We start from the raw sequence: 22,871 nt of genomic DNA, 5'->3' as shown, positions 1-22,871 counted from the left end.
CGGGGCCTAGTGTGGGCCGTGTTTACTTAAGATCCAGGAGAGGTGGAGCGTGAGTGCCCCGGTTTTTCAACACTTTCACACACTTTTCCGGACATTTTCCTCACCAGCCCATTTCTTTTCTTCCTGGTTGGGTCGTTCCCTCTCAGAGCACCGGGAGGGAGAGAGAGAGACAGAGAGAGAGAGAGAGAGAGAGAGAGAGAGAGAGAGAGAGAATAACCCACATCTGGACAAAAGCTTTAGTACCATTAACGGAAAATAGGAAATGTTTCACTGTAATGTATGGCTTTTTTTCATGCCACTCGCCCGTCAACCGGCGTGATGAATTGATGAAAAATAATTGGCCTACATGCCATTTGGTGGACAAAGCTTACATTAACAACACGGCCGAAATACTCTGGGAGAAATAACTGTAGCGGTTGAAGTGACCCTCAATGGGTTGAACCAGAACCCTGGAGCGAAAGTTATGCTGCGGAAGAGATTTCGTCTGGCACACTTGCATGGGTTCCAGTGATAAAGATGTGAACACAATCAAATTATATTTGGGCAAAAAAAATCACGTTGCAAACAAGATCCCTTTGAATATTTTGATATCAAATCCTCCTTTGCTTTCATAAAACCTCAAACCGGTTCCCCCCTCGGTTAACACTGTTTCGTCAGCGCTGTTGCCGTTGTGTGCATCGTTAGCGCTGTCAGCACCGTTAGCTGCTAGTTGCCGGCTCAGCCGTCGCCATGTTGAGAGCCCTGTGGAGGCAACAGATATGCTCTGAATTCTGTATAGAGAACTTTTTAAAGGAATAGATCAATACCACTCTCTTGTCTTTACGGAAAATATGAAGCTAGCACTAGCAGCTAGCAGGGCGGTGTCCAACGCTAACAAAGTCCATGTACCAGCACTGTTATCTATGTTTTTCTTGTTCTTTGCTTTAATTAATGAACATGCATGTATGTGGGTTAGGGTTAGGGTTACATTAGGGTTAGGGTTACATTATTCCTTAAAAATGTTGACTTTTTATTATACAAAATCTATTTGTTCAGATCAGATAAATCTGTTAGCTGTTATGTGGTTATCATGACTCCAAACTTAAAAAATGGGGTTTCGCCCACTGTATAATTGTTTTGATCCATATTTGTCGTTTTAACTACCTCACCTAGATTGCTATAAAGTAGCCCTGCTAGGCTAGTTAGCTAGTTAGTTGTGAAAGAGAAACTCCACCATAAGTCTACTTTTCCAAAGACCTTATTTGGCTCCATCCACAGACATAAAGTAAAACTCAAGTTATCTGAGCGACATCTGGAAGAGAACAGTTTGTATTGAACCAGCACAAGTGACACACTCACTCACACATGGCACTGATTATAAAGAAAGTAAACAGAGTGACTACAACCTTCAACTACGTCAACCACAGTCTACCAGAAATTGTTGTTTAAAGATGTTGTGTCAAAAGGTCGATACTTGACTGAGGCCGTGTGACTTTAAGACAATCACACGTAACATGTGTGTGTGTGTGTGTGTGTGTGTGTGTGTGTGTGTGTGTGTGTGTGTGTGTGTGTGTGTGTGTGTGTGTGTGTTTCTGTAATATTTTAGGCTGCATCCCTGACTGTGGACCTGTGTGGTGATGACCAGGAACCAGGCTACTGTGCCGTGAGCAATGTGGCAGTGCACACTGACTGGTAAGACGAATCATTCAACCTAAAGTACACAGATGTTCTGTCTCTATGATCCAACTGTATACATTAAAATAGTGTTGACAGTTTCAGGTCCAAGGCTTGAAAAACTCAACGCATGATGACATTTTCCGTGTTTGGCTAAAAAGTGGAAAGTATTACAGAACCAAAAGTTTTTCTGCACCTTGTGGGAACATGATTTTGAACTCCTCCTCACTGGTTGCATTTTTTTCTTGTTTCAATTGAATATTTTCTTAGAGGAAAACTAATTCAAAAGAAACAAACAAAGATTAGGTGAAGGTATGACGGACTCCACAACCTGGCGTTGGCATGGATCAGGAGCCACACTGGGCTTCAGTCTGACAATAGGTTTTTTTTCCGTCGGATACGTTCATCCACACCGTGTGTTTGTTGAGTTTGGCTCTGTCAAAGAGGTTGATTCTGCTCCCAAAGATGAGCTAAGACTGCAGAATACAACTCAGCTCTATGGAGAATAGACGCTTTTAGTTTCGTGCTCATTTTATTACTTCCGTACTGTAAAAAGTATCAGAATGAAAGCGAATCACAAAACAAGTAAAAATGCAATCCTCGTACATTTCTGTCCGCTGACAATATAACAAAATGACTCGCGGTCAAAATGAAGTCATCTGTTGTAAATATGCAATATATGATGCAAACGTTCATCGAATAACTGGGTCACCATTGCCTTTACACAACGCTCTGAGCCAGGCCTTGTGGGGTGAACATTTGACACTGTACGTGTGTGTGTGTGTGTGTGTGTGTGTGTGTGTGAGAGACAGAGCAGAAGGTTTATTTTGTGAGGGTCTCGGGACCCCGTTGTTGTGAAACTCGATGACCCGCAGTGTCTTTCTGTATAAGTGTGTGTGTGCGTGTGCGTGCATACTTGAATGTATTCATAAGCTTTTTTCTGATTTCTGTGCATATGCACTTTTCTATCAGCGTGCATTTAAGTCTTTGTGTGCTTGTGTTCATGTGTGTGTGTGTGTGTGTGTGTGTGTGTGTGTGTGTGTGTGTGTGTGTGTGCGCAGGATCCTGGATGTGCAGCCCAACAGGCTCTCGGTTGGAGGCGTCAGGTCAATAGAACCCGTCCTTCATCGGCGCGGTCAGGTCGCCACCCACGACTTTGTCGGCTGCATCATGGAGTTCGCCGTCAACGGCCGCCCGCTGGAGCCCAGTCAGGCGCTGGCATCGCGTGGCATCCTTGACAGGTCCGCATACCCAAAACCCCGCCCCCACCCCCCCCCCCCCCCCCCTCCCCCACCCTTTTACTCCCGCTTTCACCCTCTCTCCATCATCTCCCTCTTCTTCCCATCTGTCCGTCTTCTCTAACCTCCTCGACTCTCGCTGTGGGACATCTGTTCACACTCCCAAACCCTCTCGAGAGTTTTTAAAAAGATGGGGGGTTTTTTTTTATACAAATGGCAGATTTTTTGACGGGGGGAAACCAATTGCAGAATTCCGGAGATTTTCTTTTTCTTTTCTGTCCTGCTGGTGAATAGTGAGGCGAGAACAGATCTTTTAATATGCTAATCCTCTTGGGGTTCTTTATGGGCTTTTTTTTTTTGTATCGCAGCACGGGAGAGAGAAATCACAGCTCATCTGCCCCCCTTTTTTTTCCTCCTTCTTTTTTTCGCCTCCCCCCCCCCCCCCCCCCCCCCCCCCCCCTGTAGATGTCCGAGACTGGAAGGAGCCTGCACCGCCAGCCCCTGCAGACACGGGGGCACCTGCTTGGACCACTGGTCTTGGCAGCAGTGCCAGTGTGTGGATGGCTTCACCGGAAAATTCTGTGAGAAATGTAAGTATATGCCTTTTGAAGTTTTATCGCTGAGGCTGCACTCATTAAGGAATATTCTATCATGATTATTTATGATTCTTCCCTCCTAGAACGATGAGTCATCCAACTGCACTGCGTACCTTAATACGAGCCACATAAGTGCGTTTTAATTTAAAGCGTTTGTGTGTTTGATGACATCAATTCTCGAAATCAGAGAACTAAAACAGACTGAGAGACACTGAGGCAAACAAAAGCCGCCAGAAACATGTAGCTACTGTGTAAGTAAGCAATGTTACCAATAATCAATACCACATTTATTTTGAAAAGTTCATATTGTTACTGGTAACAAACAAAGTTTGTAGCTTGAGAAGTCTGCACTTGGTTTTTCTATGTTTGCCGTCGGGGTTGATCTTGTGGGAAATGTGCTGGTTTGCTTTATGGCACAAAACAGGATCACAGCACTTTTCCTCTTATAAAAATGGAGCGCGCTCACTCAGTCATGTGTTTCTTCTTCAGCGAGAGAAAAATAAACATGATGCCAGGGGAGTTCAGGGAGTGACGAGTAGGAACATCCTCTTCACAGACGGAAGAAATGAGGTTTATGAGAAGATTTTGAGACATATGTGCCATTCATGCTGGTCTTGTGGTTACAGTGAATTGAGTCAATTTTACCCATCAGTCAGTGTCGTAGTGAAGTGACTTGGTGCGTTCTGCACAAACACAAAACATAGTTTTAATGGAAAGCATTATAAACCACAAACATTTAAATTCCTCCGACTGTTTGACGGCGTTACCGAAAAACATATTTATTTTTTTGTTTTCATTAATATTTTTTTTAACATCAACATATTTTGTACTTGTTAGGGTTAATCTAATTGTATTGTGAACTGAAATTCTGGATCATCACATAACAGTGCAGTGCCTCTACATTATAGAATTGTAGCTTTCGAATATTAGCAAAGTTTAGGGTTTTTATAGCTAATAAGCACATAATAAATCCACACTATTACATCAATGTTTGGCGATCACATTTACATGTCAGGCACTTAGATGAAGCTCTGAAGAGAGTATACTTATGGTGTCAGTGTCTTGCTCAAGAGCACACAGGCTTGACCGTCATCTTTCATTTATGACAAGGTATTTGAAACCACGAGTAAGAATGTGAGGACCAATTAGTGGTTATGGCAGAGGGATTAGGAAAATCATTTGGGCCTGAGTGTCCGCCAGCTCCGGAGTGGAAATATCGTTTTCTACAGCCGCATGTGAAACTTGTGTGGAGTCGGACAGGATTGAGGATGCTCTCTGTCTTCCTCCTACAGACATGACAGCAGACACTGCCCTGTCCCTGGACGGCACCGGCCGTCTGGACTACTCCCTGAAGCAGGGCCCGAAACGCGACGTCCTCCTGAGGCGGTCGCTGCAGGGCGGGACCTCTGACCCCGCCGGTCCCAGCAGCCTGGAAGTCAAGTTCAGGACACGCAGCAAGAGCGGCACTCTGCTGCATGTGCAGGAGAGCAGCAACTACACCACTGTTAAGGTGAGCGCGAGGAAGTGGACACTGCCATGTGGCAGTGTGAACATTAAACAGACTGCACTGCACCATAATGGTTCATATGGTAGATTCGTCATAATGTATGTTCCAGTTCTCCCAAATACTTTCAAATTTGTACAGAAATACAGCTTTTTCTCTCTCCCATGCACTGTTTAGTAATTCAGGCCTCTAAATAATGAAGCGCAGCACCTCAGGTTGTGGTTTCACAATAAAAGCCTTTCATGGAAGTGGTCATGGGAGGATGTCTGGAGTTTGCATTATCAGCACACAACAGCAAATTTTTATAGCCAACAGGAGCAGATCAAAGAATAGGAAGGCTTCCAACTAAAACAAATTAAAATACACTTCATCAAACGATAAATACAGTTCAGTTGAGGTGAGTGAAGGTCCTGCCCACTTCTACTTACTGTGTTTCTGCTGTTTGTACTATAGTACTTCGGTACTATAGTGTTTTCAATGTTGTGTGAAGCCAAAGACAATCTTCCTCACAGTGGACAACAAAGCTGCTAACAAAAAAACAAACTAATTGTAATAGGATCCCATCTCCATTGACAGGATCCATGGTGGAAGATTACTTTATCATTGCTTCCTTATCAATAAATAACGTTCACATGCCATTGTTTTATATTGCGCAGTTTATTTTTTTAAGGCACTTAGCGTTAATACATATTTTTTTAAAGTTACTGAGCTAAAATGTAAGATATTGTATCACGTCAATGCCACACAACCTCCACCAATAACACCAAAACATACAATACAACCATAATAATTCAATATAACAGTACGTTTTAAAGTAAGCATAAGGTAACGTTAAGCAGAAAATAACTTGTACATGAGTTTGCTAATGTTAGCTAGCTATACGAATGTCTTTAGCTAGCTACGCTAATGTCTAATATTAACGTTAACAACAACAAGAAAAAAATGCTCAAAGATTTATGCAATAATTTCAGTTATTTTAAGTTCTTTGCTGCTTAATGTTTAGCTACCTAACTTCATAAGTTACACTTATTTGAAATATTAAGGTTGTATTGTTTAGCTTGGTGCTATTGTTTGAGGTCGTGTGGATTATTCAAACTAATGAACACTGATAAAAATGTCACTTTCTTATCTAACTTTTCAAATCTCCCTTAATCCTCTGTGGTCCAATGGAGAATCAGTTCAGTGTATAAAATGTGCAGTCAACTATGTATCCAAATTCAATTTAATTACATTTGAATGTCCCCACGTACACATACCCCCCCCCATCACAAATTAAAAGCACGTTGTAGCAGAAGATTCAGCTTAGTTTGCCGTTGCTACTCAGCTAATTGGCCCGCTAATTTTGCAGAGCAGCTACCGCTAACGTGAGCTATCAGCCACGAGCCGTGCTCACAGACTCGAGAGGCTCATTAGCGAAGTCATAATTAGTTCATGATCGTGATTAGTTTCCAGTCGGTGCCAACACACAAATCAGCTCATCCACTCGTTTGAGGTGACAGAGCTGAGGTTCTGCAGGATGGCTGCCAGATGATTTGTTTTATCACCAAAAGCATTTGTAGTCGTGAGCGTCTGTTGGTTTGTGTGTGTGTGTGTGTGTGTGTGTGCAAACGTTACAGCAAGCTGACACCTAAAGGTCCCCTGAATGTTTGAATATGAGCGTGAACGCGACTGATCCCGGGCAGCTGCCCAAAGAGGCCTGAGCACTCATTCGTCCTCTTCAATTTTCCTTTTTTGGTTTTTCAGACCCCCTCTGCCCTCATCACCACCGACCCCTTCCCACTTTCGTATCAGACTTCCTCTCTTGTATGATTTTGGTTTTCCGGCACCGAGCGGCTTCTGGTGCTCATCGAACCCCCATCAGAGCTTCTTAAACAGTCCGGAGAAGTATTACAAGTACCATGACGCCTAAAAGAGCAAAACAGCAGGGGAATACCCACAGTAAATGTACATATGTTGAGTCTGAACTATATATACTGATGTATTCAAAAAAAGAACCTTGTTTAAAGATGTTTAATAGATAAACTTCATGATTGGTTTTCCAGCTTTCAAGCAGTTTTCTTTGGCTTGAGGGACTTTCCGCTTTTCCCATTTTGAATCAATTCTTCCGGAAGCTACTTATCATTGCTGATTTTTCGGGGTCTTTGAGAAAGGGAGGAAAACGGGATTACTTTTCCATCGAAGCGAGGAGTACACGTACTGTATGAGATTACCATACACAGTAAAAAGCCGCAAATTTGTTGTCCATGCCAAAGTGGGCTTGATTAATTTCTTTTAAAGACGTGCGCCGTGGCGGCCTCACCAGTGGGCGTTTGAACGAGCGCGTTCTGTCTCTGAATTTGTTATTAGCAAGCTTCTGGTCATCGTCTGGCTGAATAACATTAGCCACGCACAAGTCGGGAGAACATGATTGACTGCGGCGCGTCCCGCCGGGAGGAAGATTTATGAGCGGCGAGCTGCATTTTTGTTTTCGATCTCTGACCTCGACATCAGATCCTGAAAGCGGTGCAGTGTGGCGGTATAGTTTTTGCGGAGGCTGAGAGAAGACTTCCTCTCGTGGTTTATGATTGATGCCGACATGATAAGCCAATGCATTAATCTGAAAAAGCTGCTTTATTTTGCTCTACTTTGTGCGGAGAAGAGAGAGATTATTCATCATATGCTTGAAATTAAGAATTACAACAGCATGCAGATTCAGGGATTAGGCAGTTTATCAAGTATCTTCACCAGTCTGTCTCCTCATCTCTTATCTATGATAACGCTGTTTAATGTGGATGCTAACATACAGACGTATCTCTACTCCTGTTCCTTCTCTCAGCTGAGGAATGGCAACATCCACTACATCTCGGATGCGGGCGTCGGCGGGAAGGTGGAGCGGACCGTGGGGGACGCGGTGCTGTCGGACGGCCTGTGGCACACGCTGCGGCTGGTCAAGAACGGCTCGGCCACGGTGCTCCTGGTAGACGGCAGCCACACGAGGGTCGTCCAGCATGCCACCCAGGACTTTGGAGGTCTCAGCGTCGTGACCTTTTCCCTGGGAGGGATCCCACCAGGACCTGCTCAGCAGAAAACTGCAGCAGGTGAGGCTCGACGGTGTACTTGTTCTATGTTGGGATAATAAGTCTATAATTGAGTGCCAAAAAAACGTATTATATTGTAAAAAATGTCATCAACGAAACTGAGATGCCACTGAGCAAGCCTGACACAAAGATGTGATGACAGAGATTTTCCCAGGACATCAGATATTTTGTTCACAATGTTGTTTCATTCCCTATATGTGGTGCGAGTGGGTTTGGTTGACTACAAGCAAAAACATGGTTTTACATACAGTGGTCAGTTTTGAGACTTCCATAACACGTCTTCTTTCAGACTAGTGGAAAGAAAACATCCAAAATAGACATTTGGGTGTTTGTTTTACTACTTTGTCTTTTTGCGTCTGAACAAGTAAGTTTCATGGTGATATCTATTAGTTCATTTTTTTACCCTATCCACCTTCAGTGTCTTTTAAATGTCTGCAATTTAACTAAACGTCTCTTTAAAGGACGTTTTCTCAGACTCTGATCCAGAAGTCTCCACTTCAGTAGCTCTTACAGACACCAAACTTTACACTTTCATTCCTCTCTATACTCTGAAGGTTTGTACAGAGGGGTTTGTTCATATATCATTCAGAGCCTCATTTATGCAACATTTAATCCTAAAAACATGCTGAAAATGGATTTTATTATTGCTGTTGACATACTTCTGATTTATGGAGCGATACAAAGAGAAATAAATTCCAGACAACTTGTAACACAAAATAGAATTGTCTTATTCACCGTAGTTTAAAGGAGCTGCTGGCTGCTTTTTTCATGTATGTGCGTGAATGTAAACTATATTTACGTCTATGTGTGTGAATGTACACTATATTTACATGTATGTGTGTGAATGTACACTATATTTACGTCTGTGTGTGAATGTACACTATATTTACGTCTGTGTGTGAATGTACACTATATTTACGCGTATGTGTGTGAATGTACACTATATTTACATGTATGTGTGTGAATGTACACTATATTTACATGTATGTGTGTGAATGTAAACTATATTTACGCGTATGTGTGTGAATGTACACTATATTTACGCGTATGTGTGTGAATGTACACTATATTTACATGTATGTGTGTGAATGTAAACTATATTTACGCGTATGTGTGTGAATGTACACTATATTTACATGTATGTGTGTGAATGTACACTATATTTACGTCTGTGTGTGAATGTACACTATATTTACGCGTATGTGTGTGAATGTACACTATATTTACGCGTATGTGTGTGAATGTACACTATATTTACATGTATGTGTGTGAATGTACACTATATTTAGACGTATGTGTGTGAATGTACACTATATTTACACGTATGTGTGTGAATGTACATTATATTTACATGTGTGTGTGAATGTACACTATATTTACGCGTATGTGTGTGAATGTACACTATATTTACGCGTATGTGTGTGAATGTACACTATATTTACGCGTATGTGTGTGAATGTACATTATATTTACGCGTATGTGTGTGAATGTACACTATATTTACGCGTATGTGTGTGAATGTACATTATATTTACACGTATGTGTGTGAATGTACACTATATTTACGCGTATGTGTGTGTGAATGTACACTATATTTACATGTATGTGTGAATGTACACTATATTTACGCGTATGTGTGTGAATATACATGTGTGTTTACGTGCTGTGTCAAGCACAAATGATGAAGCTTTCAAAAACTGGCGTTTGACCAAGACACTCGCCCACTCTTTACCTACTGTAAATAACTAATGCAGCAGCACATGTTAAAGAAACCACTTAGATACTATAAGTGTGTGCACATGCACGTCCTGTTCTTGTGTGTGACAGAGCGCTCCTTATACATCCAGTACAAACCCCCTTCTTTTTCCCCAAAATGAATTAATAGTCTGCTGCTCAAACCCGCTGACCATATTTGGTGGCCGTCCAACAAAACTCTGGCCGCTGCTTAGATTTACCTGCTATGAATTTACATTACTTAAATAAATGTTTCTTTATCAGAGTATCATTTATGCACAAAATAACTAATATTGATTTAATTTGACTTTGTCTTGGAACCGCCTTTGAGGACTTTTGGTGTTTTGGTCCTATTTCCATGGACTCTCATCTTCGTTTAGACTTAAATCACAGATCAGATGTCCTTGAGCATGAGCTGTTTGGAAAAGGTGAAAGAGGGGGTTTCCAGAGGGAGGTAATGCAACGCAGCACATTTTTGAAATTTAAGGGGAGGGAAAACCAACCTAATACTATGCACTAATATGGTAAAGAAATGAGCATATTTAATTATTTGTGGACCTTTTTTACACAAGGACCGGGACATAAATAAAACAAGCATATTCAGATTTGTGGCAGGCTGCCTGTGAACCAACCTTTACCTCAATGTGTGTCTGTTGTACACTCGCTTTTCAAAAGCTAATGAAGAAAGCACAAATGGATTTCATCTGCAATGGGACGAATTCAATAAAAATCTATTAAGCAGTGCTGTTGGGCTGCAGACGAAGGAAAAAACTGAATTAGACACAGACACAGTCATTCAACCCAGATGTATGTCTTTAAGCTACAATGGCTCTGACGATGGATTCTCTGTTTGAAAAATATTAAATCAAATCAAATTGGCCAGTGGTTGATTTTTTTTTTTCTTTATTAATTGTTTGAGAAGTTCACTTCTTGTTTTTGTTTGTCCTAATCTTCAACCAATTTCCCGTCTAAACAAAATATCTGTAGCTCTGATTATAGCTCCGAGTTCCTGTTATTTACAAGGAAGCAATCCAGCGTCGGCAGACATTTTGAAAATCAGTCTGGTGGCAATCGGAAATGATTCCCCTCCAGGCCGCTGTTATGTGCTTGTTAGCTGCTGATGGCTGCTTCTTGTTATCTGAACCAGTTTTTCTCTGCTGTTCATTTGCAGGGTTTGACGGATGCTTGGCCTATGTGAAGTACAACGGGGAGAACCTGCCGTATACTGGAGAACACAGCCTCGTCGCCTTAACAAAGACCAGTTCGTCCGTCAAGATCGGCTGCAGGGGTCCCAACCTGTGTGAGAGCAGCCCGTGCTGGGACGGCTTGATGTGCGTCAACCAGTGGTACACGTACCAGTGTGTCCCGCCCGGCGACTGCAGCTCGAATCCCTGCCAGAACCACGGCAGCTGTGTGCCGGACCCCCGCTCAGGTTTCACCTGCGTCTGCTCTGAGTTCTACACGGGCACGAGTTGCGAGACCTTGGTGGCCTGTCTGGGTGTCCAGTGCCCTCAGGGTAATGTCTGCAAGTCGGCCAACAACGGCGGCTTTGTCTGCAGCCCAAGCCCCACGGCGGAGGCTATGGTCCTCCCCATCTGGGCGGTGCCCGCCATCGTTGGCAGCTGCGCCACTTTCCTCGCCTTGGTGGTGCTAAGCTTGATCCTGTGTAACCACTGCAAGGGCCGCAACAAGACCAAAGTGCCAAAGGAACCCAAGGAGAAGAAACCCAAGGAGAAGAAGAAGAAGAAGAAGAAGAAGGGCAGTGAGAACGTAGCGTTCGATGACCCCGATAACATCCCGCCGTACGGAGATGACATGACGGTACGGAAACAACCAGAAGGGAACCCCAAACCGGACATCATTGAGAGGGAGAACCCTTATCTGATCTACGATGAAACAGACATCTCCCACAACAACGAGACCGTCCCCAGTGCTCCCTGCGCCCCCTGCAACGGCCCAGAGGCAGATATTGAACACTACGACATAGACAATGCCAGCAGCATCGCTCCCTCAGATGCAGACATCATCCAACACTACAAGCAGTTCCGCAGCCACACGCCCAAGTTCTCCATCCAGAGACACAGCCCGCTGGGCTTCGCCAGACAGTCCCCGTTACCCCTCGGAGCGACGAGCTACACCTACCAGCCTCAGTACACCCAAGCACTGAGGTCCACCCCGCTCAGCCACTCCCACTCAGCGTGCCCGACCCCGAACCCTCTCTCCAGACACTCCCCCGCACCGTTCACCAAGCCGTCCTCCTTTTACCGAAACACTCCAACCAGAGAGCTCAACCTGGCTCGCCGCGAGGGCAGCCCGCTGGATCTGCACAACGACATGTGCCAGCCGCCACCCATGTTCAACTACGCCACCCGGCTGGGGAGGCGCAGCAAGAGTCCGCAGACCATGGCCGGCCACGGCCACGCGTCCAGGCCGGGCAGTCGGCTCAAGCAGCCGATCGAACAGATCCCCCTGGAGACGGGGCCTCCTGTGGGGCTGTCCATCGAGGAAGTGGAGCGGCTGAACACGCCGCGCCCACGCAACCCCAGCATCTGCAGCGCGGACCACGGGCGCTCCAGCTCGGAAGAGGACTGCCGCAGGCCGCTATCAAGGGTTCGCAACCCCGCTGATGGCATCCCGGCCCCAGAGTCCTCTTCAGAGAGTGACTCGCACGACTCCTTCACCTGCTCTGAGATGGAGTACGACCGGGACAAGCCGGTGTCTTACAGCTCCCGAGTTCCCAAGCTCTCGCAGGTCAACGAGTCAGACGCCGACGACGAGGACTACGGCGGGAGGCTCAAGCAGAGGCGGTACTCGAGTCGGAGGGCGGAAGGAGGGCCTGGCATTCCCCAGATGCCCCCTACTGAGCAGCACTACACCCTGCCCCACAAAATGGGCCAGCAACCTGGGGGCTTCAACTGGGACAATCTGTTGAACTGGGGTCCCGGCTTCGGACATTATGTAGATGTGTTCAAGGACTTAGCCTTGCTCCCCGAGAACGCGGCGGCAAATGACATTGAAATGAACAGTGGGGATGGCTCGGTGACCATTCTAAACGAAGGAGAAGCCGAGCAATACGTATGAGACTATTTATTACAACGTTGTAGAATATGGTGATGTTCTCCATTTGAACGAAACAAAAAAAGGAAGACTGTATATTTCAAGAGAACATTGGACTACATGTTTTTGTTTTTATTCGAAATTAAAAGACGACTTTTAATGCAGTAAGGCAGACAAATGGCACCTGTAACGTGACGGACTTCGTCATTAGCCACCTTGGAATAGTTTACCAGTCTTTTCTAGGTCCAAAGTCAACTGTACAATCGTGCATTCATCTCTCCGAGGCCTCATTACAACGTATCCATTGACACTGAATGGCTCAAAAAAAAAAGAGAAAAAAGAAAATCCATGTCTGAATTTAATTTAGTGACTGCAAAGCTCCATTCCTGTTATCTTGATCAAACATTTCTGTTTTCTATTACCAGCACTGCCTCTCCTTTCCTCACAAAACTTCTGTCGCATTCACAGCTGAGAGATAAGACGGCAGATAGCATTAACACTCACGTGAAGAGAATTCCAACGGGGCCGCCGAGCAAAAAAAGGAAACTCCCGGTCTCCGTCTTTTTAGGGGTCAATTTTTTATTTACTTAAAAGGAAGCATGTGTGTTTGATCTGACTGCACCTGCAGGTGACGGCGACGCGGCCCCTCGGTGCGGAAGTTAGCGCGCCGCTTTGCTCGCACGGTACGGTCCGACCCCACCGATGTGTTGATCCCTTTTCTCCATGTCTTTGCCCTTGTGGTGGGTTTTGTTTTTTTCACAGAAGACTGGCTAAACGCTCCAAGAGTGAGGATTAATCATGTCCCCTGCCTTACAGACATTTGAGGATTTCAGTACGGGGGAGGGGGGTGGACTTTTCCTCTTCTGTTTTTCAGTTTTCAGTTCAGGAGGAAAGGAGGGGGTTTTTTTGTCGGGGGGGTTTAGTGTTGTTTGTCACAAATGTGCGTTTTCTGACCAGCCAAGCGTTTAATGATGTATGGATCCTATAAACATGTCCCCAACTAAAACACTATGAACTTGTGTACATTTTTTTTTTAATTCATGAGAAATCATGGAGTCATTTGTTGTTGGTTGTCTTTGTCCATTATTTTGACATGTATGGTTTCTACATTTTTGTACTGTTTATTAACTTAAATTACTTAAGCTGTGTTTTTATGGATATTTTCATATGCTGAAATGTATGTTCTTACTTTCGGGGAAAGTAAGATTGAAGACTTATTTTTTACATTTGTTACATATGTAACATCAGTATTTTCCACTTTTGATAAAACTATAACATGCTGTATGCTTTGTACCTGTAAAAAGCCAATAACAGAATAAAAAAAAGTATTTATTTAAAAAGCTGCTGCTTTAAGAACTTTTCTTTCCTGCAGATGTAAGCAACTGATTTAAATCCATGTGAGCGTTGGGAAAAAAAATGGTCACCTGCAAGCTCAAATCATTTGGGTGGTGAGGTATTTTTATATTCAAGGCTCACTCTGTGCAGTCTTTAAATAAAACTGGGTCTGAACGAAACATTTAAAAGGCATTTCAGGACCCGAATGAAACTGAGCCACCTCGCTCACGGCCAAGCAAAACATCAAGCGGCCTCCGCGACGCAAGGCCCAATATTGCTTTCAACAATTATTTACATCTGGCTTATTGAGCAGAACTGCTTTTTTTTTGTTGCTTTCGCCAGAGCCCGATGATTTCGGTACGCAACGTGCTTATCTCCTCTGTCATCGAGGGGGGAGAGAGGCCACGAGAGAAAACGCAGGGAGCCGTGAACTCGGCGCGGAGTGACAGCCTCGGATCTGGGTAAATCACCACGGGCTCTCGGTCCTGCGGAGCGCTCTGTTGACGAAAGGCTGTGCCACGCTGATGCCGAGATAACAAGAACACTAACAATGATAACGACAGCGTGGGTGGGTGGTGGGGCCAGTAAATGGGAGATGGATTCAAATAAACCCTCACAGCATCTCCTCTGCTTTGAGTCTGAAAGATATCGGGCAACACACACACACACACACACACACACACACCTCCTCCCTGTAGGTGAGCAGGAGAAGGTTGTGTACACAGAGGGCACATTGTTCTACAGTATGGTGGGATGTAAAACACTCACGAGGACTGACATGAATCTGTCTTCCATGACTTTCTTTTGCAGGCAGGCTGGTGTTTCTGTTTTTTCCTCCACAAGTGCTGTTTTTGGATATTATCCAGATGGCTGCTGGACTTCGCAGAATGGCAGAGGAGCTTATGATGTGTTTAAGGATTAATTGCAGTATTTATCCTGAGTGCAAACATTGCACGTTACATTGCAGGACATGGTCCCCCTCAGAAAAAAAAATACAGTGGGTGTTATTCCTGCCGACTCAAATGGTGCTATTTCAGCGAGCGGCGAGCTATTTGTGTGAGTAATGACTGAAGGAACACGCTGCAGTGCACAGCTACCACGTCTCGCAGCAAAAGTAATCGTGCACGCTTTAAAAAAAAAAAGTCTGATTTGAACAAATTGTGGTGCCAACAAGTCGGACGTTCAGCAGATCCTCAAACTGAGCGTATTCATCTTGAATGAAGGCGCGAAAAAAGAGCCGCGCTTCGATTTTTTTTCCCATGGAGCTCCCACAGAGTGTTGTTTTTTTTTCTCCCTCTGAGTGCACAAATGTCATCAAAACATAATTCCCATTAAGATGATTTCCATGTTGACTCAAGAGTTCCCCCAGTATTTATAGAAGGATGTGGCACTGAGCTGCGAGTGACTTCCTTAAAACAGAGAGTTCCTCCTCCCCAAAAAAAAATTTCAAAAATCCTCCCGAAAGCTTGTTTATAAAGATTGATTATTGTGAGCTTCAGTGTCCTCAAACAGCTGCAGCTCCTCCCCGAGTTTCACTTTAACGACTCGTAATTAAAAGCACATTCGCTGCTGGAACAAAGAACATGTTTCACTCTTGCTCTCATTTGTTGGCGTTAAGAGACTTTTGATTTGTTGAATGTGCAAGTTTAAAAAAAAAAAAAAAAGTCAATGATAGTGAACTTCATCAACCTTTTAACAAATCACTGTAAGATCCAGATGTTCAATACAGAAAACTCAGTGCTTCATCAATGGTTGCAGGTCCAGAGTTAATTACTAGCACACTCATTAGCGAAAGATTTTCATTATCTATTCATATTTTCACTTGTTTTACCATATTTTCAAGTGACATGTGTGAAAACACATTAAAAAAAGGAGCAAATCATCGCATTGGAACTCGGAAGTAAGCGTCGCACAATTGTTTCAATGGATTTTGGATTATTGCAGAAAATAAGCTCTGTGGCAAAAAAAATACACTTTTATGATCTGTGAAACGTGAACGCAATCGCCGGAAGTAAAAACCCAACGTGAGGTTATAAGAGACCCCCACCACGGTCACATGACTTCACGTCTCCACCGCTAAGCTAAAGGAGGACTGGCGTTCTAGTGAGGACGTTTAGTCGTTTCATTTAGACGCTTGCTAGCAATCGACTTTTTTAACACGCGTAAAAGCTTAAAAAGTCCCTAAAAAAAGTCCCCACAGCAGACTTTATTTCAGACATGTAACAACAACAAGAACAAAACATTGACTTTGAGATAAAGGAACCGGAATTGCTAAAATGCTGACTCATTCCTGGGTTTTAGGACTCACTACTGCAGGACTCTTATCAAGCCTGCCACTGTTGACTGTTTGTAGCGGCCATTTAAAAAACTCAATAAAGTCGTGGTGTTTGTACATGAACACAGATGACCTGCTTGGGACCATCCAGCGACGTTACACGCAAGGTTTCTCCTTGGACCACTTGCTGATGTCTTCTGCTTACTCGCTAACAGCACAATGGGTCTTAGGGAGTCAATTTGTGTAGGTTGCGTTCTCGAATCTTTGCTGGTTAAATGTCCTCGCAAAGCTTGGCAAGCGGTCGTTGCACTCCACCGTGCTTCTGTTGCCAAACTGCGTGAACACACTTACGTACGTCATCATTGTTTACAGATCAAAAAGCTCGCCTATTTACTCTTTAGAAAAATCCAGAAGGTAATCTTGCATCTTCCAACCCTAATACGACAGTCAACTAGCACCTTAGCTTAAATTAGGGTCACAATCAGTGTCCCTAAACATGTGCCTTGCTGTACTCCCGCCAATCATTGAAACTAAATGGTCAATGTCACTTTTCCAGGTGTCAGGGTTCACCGTATCCACCCACATCCTCAGCTCCCACCAGACCGCTCAGTGTGTCTCCCCTCATTAGCGGAGTCTTCAGATGGCTCTGCAGCTTGATGGACAAATCACCCCGGTGAAACAACATCAACACACAAATTATCACCCGATCTCAGCGCTCGCTCTCCGCTTTTTTTTCTTCCCCCAACATCTGCATCAAAGCTGCGAGTGCTCGTCTTCGCTAAGTGCTCCTCAATGCTGTGTGTACTGCAGCCAGCCGATGCCTTTCAACACACATGAAAGCATCGGCGAGTCGGAACCGTTGGGAAAATGAAAGGGAAAGATGGATGTGTGTGTGTGTGTGTGTGGGGAAGACGATGGCGGCCCTATCTTTGGGAAAAGCGCCTTCCCTTCGTCTTTGAATGTGAAACTCTGTGGGTTCTCTTTTGTCCTCCAGCATCGCGGGGCTTGGATTCAGCGTCGCTCTGGTTCGCCACCATCTTGAGAACATTTACAGGAGTGTACGATGAACGCTAAACAGACAACACCGTCATCGCGAGACCCCTGGCTCGAGTGTCGGCGTGCTGTCAGGGAGTCGCTCCGTCAGGCTTCGCAGAGGCAGCACATCTGTTCCTGATCCCACGTGTGACATTCTGCCGCCTCAGCGATTTCAGAGTTTTGTTTTGTTTTCTAATTTGGGGTGGGGGGGGGGTGCTGCTGACTTTTGTGCTGGTTAACTCACTGTGTGTTTGGCAACCAGCACAGCTGCCGCTACGCTGGGAGAGAGAGGATTCTCCCTCAGTTGGTCCCACTGGTTTCTTTGATGCAGATGTTGGGACAATGACTCGTTGAATTCGACCCCGTCGGTGGGTTGCACGAGCCGGGATCAACTTTAAGTTCATTTTGCAGAGACAAAACTTTAAAGCTGCGCTAACAATATTCTTTATATCAACAGCAGATCAAATGAAAGCGGAAATGTGAAAGGGGTCGCTAATAGCGGCTCTGCATTTCCTCAAATCAGACGGAGCGTTTCAGCATCTTTTCGCTCGTTGTTTGGGTTTAATGGCCCGAAACTTTACTGGCCATCTTGACTGAGCCAAAAAAGCTCTAAAAGCCATGGACTGTATCCAAGAAGTGGACATAGTCGCCATGACATCATCCATTGTTTTGTTGACGATGGTTTCGAAGCCTCAAGTTAGAACATTAGAACACATTAGAACATTTCAACTTTGTCTAATAATAAATATTATGAGAGACAATGAATGTTGTGTATCCATTTTGTTCCACTTCACCCAAGTGACCAACAAAATGAGTGAATGACGCTTTGAATGTATCGTTTCATTTTCAATAATCTCGGTTTGTATCTATACTCTGGAACAAAAATGGGATTACAATTACATCTGCTTTAGTATTTGACAGACTAAACCAGGTGAATGAAGCCCTCTTTGTTCAACACGTCCTCTCATAGCTTCATCAGATTCCTCTTAATCTGACTATAGTCCTTTCTGTAATGCAGCTCATAGCTCTTCCGTCAGTTTAAACCCTGCTATTCCTCACCTGGCCACTGGTGGTCCTCAGTGAGTTGTATTTTCTGCATTAAAACACCTGAACGCTCACCGGTCTACACACCTGCTCCACATTTGTCATCAGCCTCTATCTGTAGAAACGCTCCTCCACCAGCAGCTCACGGCCTCGCCGGGCTTTTCTGGTTTTACAGCCTTGTTGTTTTGCTCTCGCGTGCCTGTTTTATTGTTTTATTTTAAACCATGAGAAACAGTGTTTTTGCCTTGTGAGTCTCTGCTTCATTCGAGTCCTCATTACTGTGTAAGTTTGCTGAATCATCTCTGTTATGCAATGTGTGGAAAGACACAGAACACCTGAATCAAAATGCCCAGACTTTCCCTCTCTTTTACACTTTAATAGAAGTCCAAATTCACATTTTATGGCACGTCTTTTTTTGAATCTGTTCCTTGTCTGTTCAGAAATGTGCTATGGAAATAGGATCACAAGGTATTTGGGTTTCGAGTCCTGTTGAAGAACATTTTATCCCCTCTTTGCTCAACTCCCTCTCAGACTTGACGAGAAGACGGTGAGACGCGTCGCAGCAAGTATCCACGCGGCGCTCAGTGAACAAGTCCGTGCGTTTGCACTTAAACTCTGCGGCTGCAGGTCTGTAATCACACTGGAGTTCAGTTTGGACCAGAACTCCATCCAACTGTCTCCAAGAGGGTTCTGGTACGTATCATTCGTGATCCGTGGCATACGCACGAAAAACATTGCATAAATGATGGTCAACAAGCAAATCACACAGGCGGGGCCTAAACACACACACACACACACACACACACACACACACACACACACACACACACACACACACAAGTCTCCATGTGGCCAAATATTCCCGGTGTGGGTGGACTGGCTACCTAAATGTTTACTGTTCCTCCGGCCACTGCTTCGCTGCAACAGCCACTTTAAAGGCCTCAGCCACAGTTTTTTATGTAGAACATAAAAGGGTGTATTTCTATATACCTATATAAAACTTAATTAAAAAACTAAAGGGCGTAGCAATTATGTATAAAGCTTTAAGCTACGAGGTTGAATAACCGCGATTACAGCAATCACGATTAGTCAAGATTGGTCTTTGATTGAGGAAGTGGATTATTTAATTGCACTTCTGCAACTTGCATCAACATCTCGACTATTTTGAACTGCAGTGGTAGCTACGGAAATGAAATAAAATGCTTCAATATTGCAATAAACCCTTTTTAACAGTTTGCAAACAATGACGGCGCGTGCGTGTGTGTGTGTGTGTGTGTGTGTGCGTGTGCGCGCGCACAGTTTGGTAACAAAAGTACAACAGAGTGCAGTACCCACCAATAACCACCAAAGATCACAGATGCAACCTAATCACGTTGCCTTTCCAGATCAGCGTGCTATTAGTGAGTGAGCAGAACACATTAGCAAGAGGCTCAATAATTACTGACCCGATCTGTATTAAGTGGAGAAGTCTAAGGCGTAACGATACTAGATGCTCCCAGCTGCGTTATCTGTGGTTTAGTGCAGAACGTCGTGACATAAGCTCAGAGTTTGGACATCATTGAGTTTTAAAAAACGGCCGCTACAAACCGTCCAGTGGTAGTCGACACGTTTTAACTTGCTGCCATAGACGACACCGGTGTTTCAGTTCAACAAGTGACCGTGTTAACTGGTGACTCTCAGCCGATTGTGCCGTGGTTGCGCGTAATGGCGGCAACCTCTAAAAAGCCTTCAATCAATTTGAACACGCATTAGGCTAAAAGTCACCAATGGTCACAAATTGAACTGAAACACCCGTTTCTTTATCTGAATTGTAGAGCTAGAGTCCACTGTTGGAATGTTGAGTTCTGACAACCGAACACGCAACAACCAGACATTTTGATGACGTTAGCAGTTTTTAATTCATTGTCTAAAGCTTGCTAACTTCTCTGGACTTCCGAACAAGCGCACACATATTTTTGATGACGTTGGCTGTCTTATTCTGCAACTTTTAATGACACCAAATAACCTCAGCGCCTTATTATCCTCCGTGATTAACTGTACTTTTCTACAATAATGGAAAGCTGTGTATCTCTACCTGGGACACGACACATTTCCTGTGGATTTCGTGTGTGTGTGTGTGTGTGTGTGTGTGTGTGTGTGTGTGTGTGTGTGTGTGGCCACATTTTTGGTCAGGACAGTAGCATGTCTTTTTTTTTTGTGTTGACTTAGGGAGAAGATGACTGAAGAGCTGAAAACAATGCTGGTTCATGCTGCCAATATCTTACTTCAGCATAACAAACATCTGCAATGAACTGAGGGAGGTTGTTGCTGCCTAAACCAAACCACAATCAGAAAACCATCAGCAGAAGAAGGGAATCGAGTTTGTTTCTTTTTGCACATGCAGTAATGTAGTACAGGGATACCTCACCTCAGATTTAGCTCATATCAAAACAATTCCACTGTCATGTCACATGTGTAAACAGGAATTTGCATGTGTGCAGCTTAATTGAATCTGTTTCCTCCCAAAGTTTAACTTTGTCAAGAATTACTTTCTTTTCTTTGCTTGATTTGTTTATAACCGGGTAGTTAGAAGGTCATTGATTATACTTTATTTATTTATTACAGTGCAGCTTTACGGATGTTAATAAACCCAAGAATTCGTGGGTCTTGAGTCGCGCACTACGCCTTGTTTTTTGCGTTATTTGCTTTCATGCATCTCGCTACAAAGAGGATTTCCTCTCGGGGACAATAAAGATGAAACGAAGACCTTGAATGCTTTTTAAGCCGTTAAAACATTTGCAAAGCTTTTCGAATGTTTTGAGTCATTGTACGGATCTTCCTGACGGATAATATCCCTGACGTTTGAACTTAGACTAGTCGACTAATCTAAAAGTTAGAAAAAAAAACAAAACAACTGTCACAGTCACTGAGCTAGCTGGTGTCCCGCTAGCTTTTGTCTGTAGCATACGTGCTAACCAGCTACCTAGCTAGTAGTGAGTCAGGAGCAGCTGATGACTACTATCAAACAAAGCAACACTGATTATTGCGTTTTCACAATCCGCCACGTTGCACCCATTAGATTGTAGAAGTGGACACGGTCACCGTGACGTCACCCATTGGTTTGTGGACTGCGGTTATGAAGCCTCAAGTTCGGCGATTTCACCGTCGCCATCTTGGATTACGCGTTGTTGTTTTTTGCAACCAATGAACTCGGACTATAGGTCTGAGGAGTGACGTAGAGACGGCGTATACAAAAAGTCCACATGTCCCTGAAGAGACCGTACAGAGCTTCACGTTCTGTAGTCGTTGAGCACACTTTGTCTTTTCCTACAGTTATTCTACACAGCGATCCACACTAACGCAACGCCGATGTCTTCTCTCAGCCACGGCACATCGTGACACACAGAAACAGCTGCTCCGCTCTGTATGTAACCAGCACATATTTCTCTGCAGCCTGCCTGTTGTGATGTTTATGAAACCCTGGTGTTCCTGCTGCTGCGAGAGTGTGAATGTGTGTGAAGCACGTCTGTAAACTCTCTCTCACACTCACACACACACACACACACACACACACACACACACACACACAGGTGTGTATACGGCTCACATACTGTCCACAACAACAGCTGTGACTGCTGCCTCTGACCCGTCTCATGTGCTGGTGTATAACTCTGGATGGTTCCCTACATTTGAAATGTGGCTGTGCTGGGTGGATGGAGCGTTGGCAGCCTTGTGATGGAGCTACAGCAGTGTTTTCACAAAGTTTCTTTCTGGGGGTCCACTTTTGATAAAAAAAATGATCAATGGGGTGTGAGAGAACATTTTTGACTTTTTTTACTACCATATCCACATCACTTTTTACTATCTTGAGTATATAAACCAGACATTTTAATAGATATTTGTTTAATAAATCACAACTTTGTTTCATCCATGTGTTATTGAAAACGTATACACGTGTTAAATAGGCGAATTTAGTTAACAACCTATATTTTGTGTATGTTAGCCTTTCATATTAGATATCCCCTAATGTGGCTCAAAGATGTCCTAAATGTAACATTTTCTTTTAATTATTATTATTTTATTTAACCTTTTATGTATCCAGGATAATCCCATTAAGACCATGAAACAGGGTCCTGGCCAAGATGGCAGCAGCGTGAACGTTTCACCACTTATTAAAAACACTTTCAAACAAAACGGTTAAACGTTAATAAACATAAAACGGAGACAACAGAATGAAAACAAACCAGTAAATTGCATCAACCGAAGACGTTTTCATTCAGTGTCGGGGTGAGTGCATTCAGTGTTTGTTTTGCTCATAAAATAAGTTTAGGTCCAAAAATGTAA

At 43.9% G+C, this 22,871-nt stretch overlaps 1 protein-coding gene across 1 annotated transcript in view; it reads left to right on the top strand.

Moving 5' to 3' along the window:
* The window catches only part of fat4 (FAT atypical cadherin 4), a 101,333-nt gene extending 87,151 nt beyond the window's left edge, over positions 1 to 14,182 (top strand). The window contains exons 12-17 of the mRNA XM_068715310.1: positions 1,586 to 1,671; positions 2,715 to 2,894; positions 3,357 to 3,481; positions 4,780 to 4,997; positions 7,807 to 8,068; positions 10,974 to 14,182. Of these exons, the coding sequence (XP_068571411.1) occupies positions 1,586 to 1,671; positions 2,715 to 2,894; positions 3,357 to 3,481; positions 4,780 to 4,997; positions 7,807 to 8,068; positions 10,974 to 12,883 (2,781 nt within the window). The 3' untranslated portion in view covers positions 12,884 to 14,182. The remainder of the gene's footprint in view (positions 1 to 1,585; positions 1,672 to 2,714; positions 2,895 to 3,356; positions 3,482 to 4,779; positions 4,998 to 7,806; positions 8,069 to 10,973) is intronic.
* The last annotated feature ends 8,689 nt before the right edge of the window (positions 14,183 to 22,871 follow it).

Source organism: Cebidichthys violaceus, unplaced genomic scaffold, assembly GCF_023349555.1.
Source record: "Cebidichthys violaceus isolate CVI_PGR_0920_01 unplaced genomic scaffold, fCebVio1.0.p SCAF_2, whole genome shotgun sequence".
Lineage (NCBI taxonomy): Eukaryota > Metazoa > Chordata > Actinopteri > Perciformes > Stichaeidae > Cebidichthys > Cebidichthys violaceus.
This window is presented reverse-complemented; position numbering and strand designations above follow the sequence as displayed.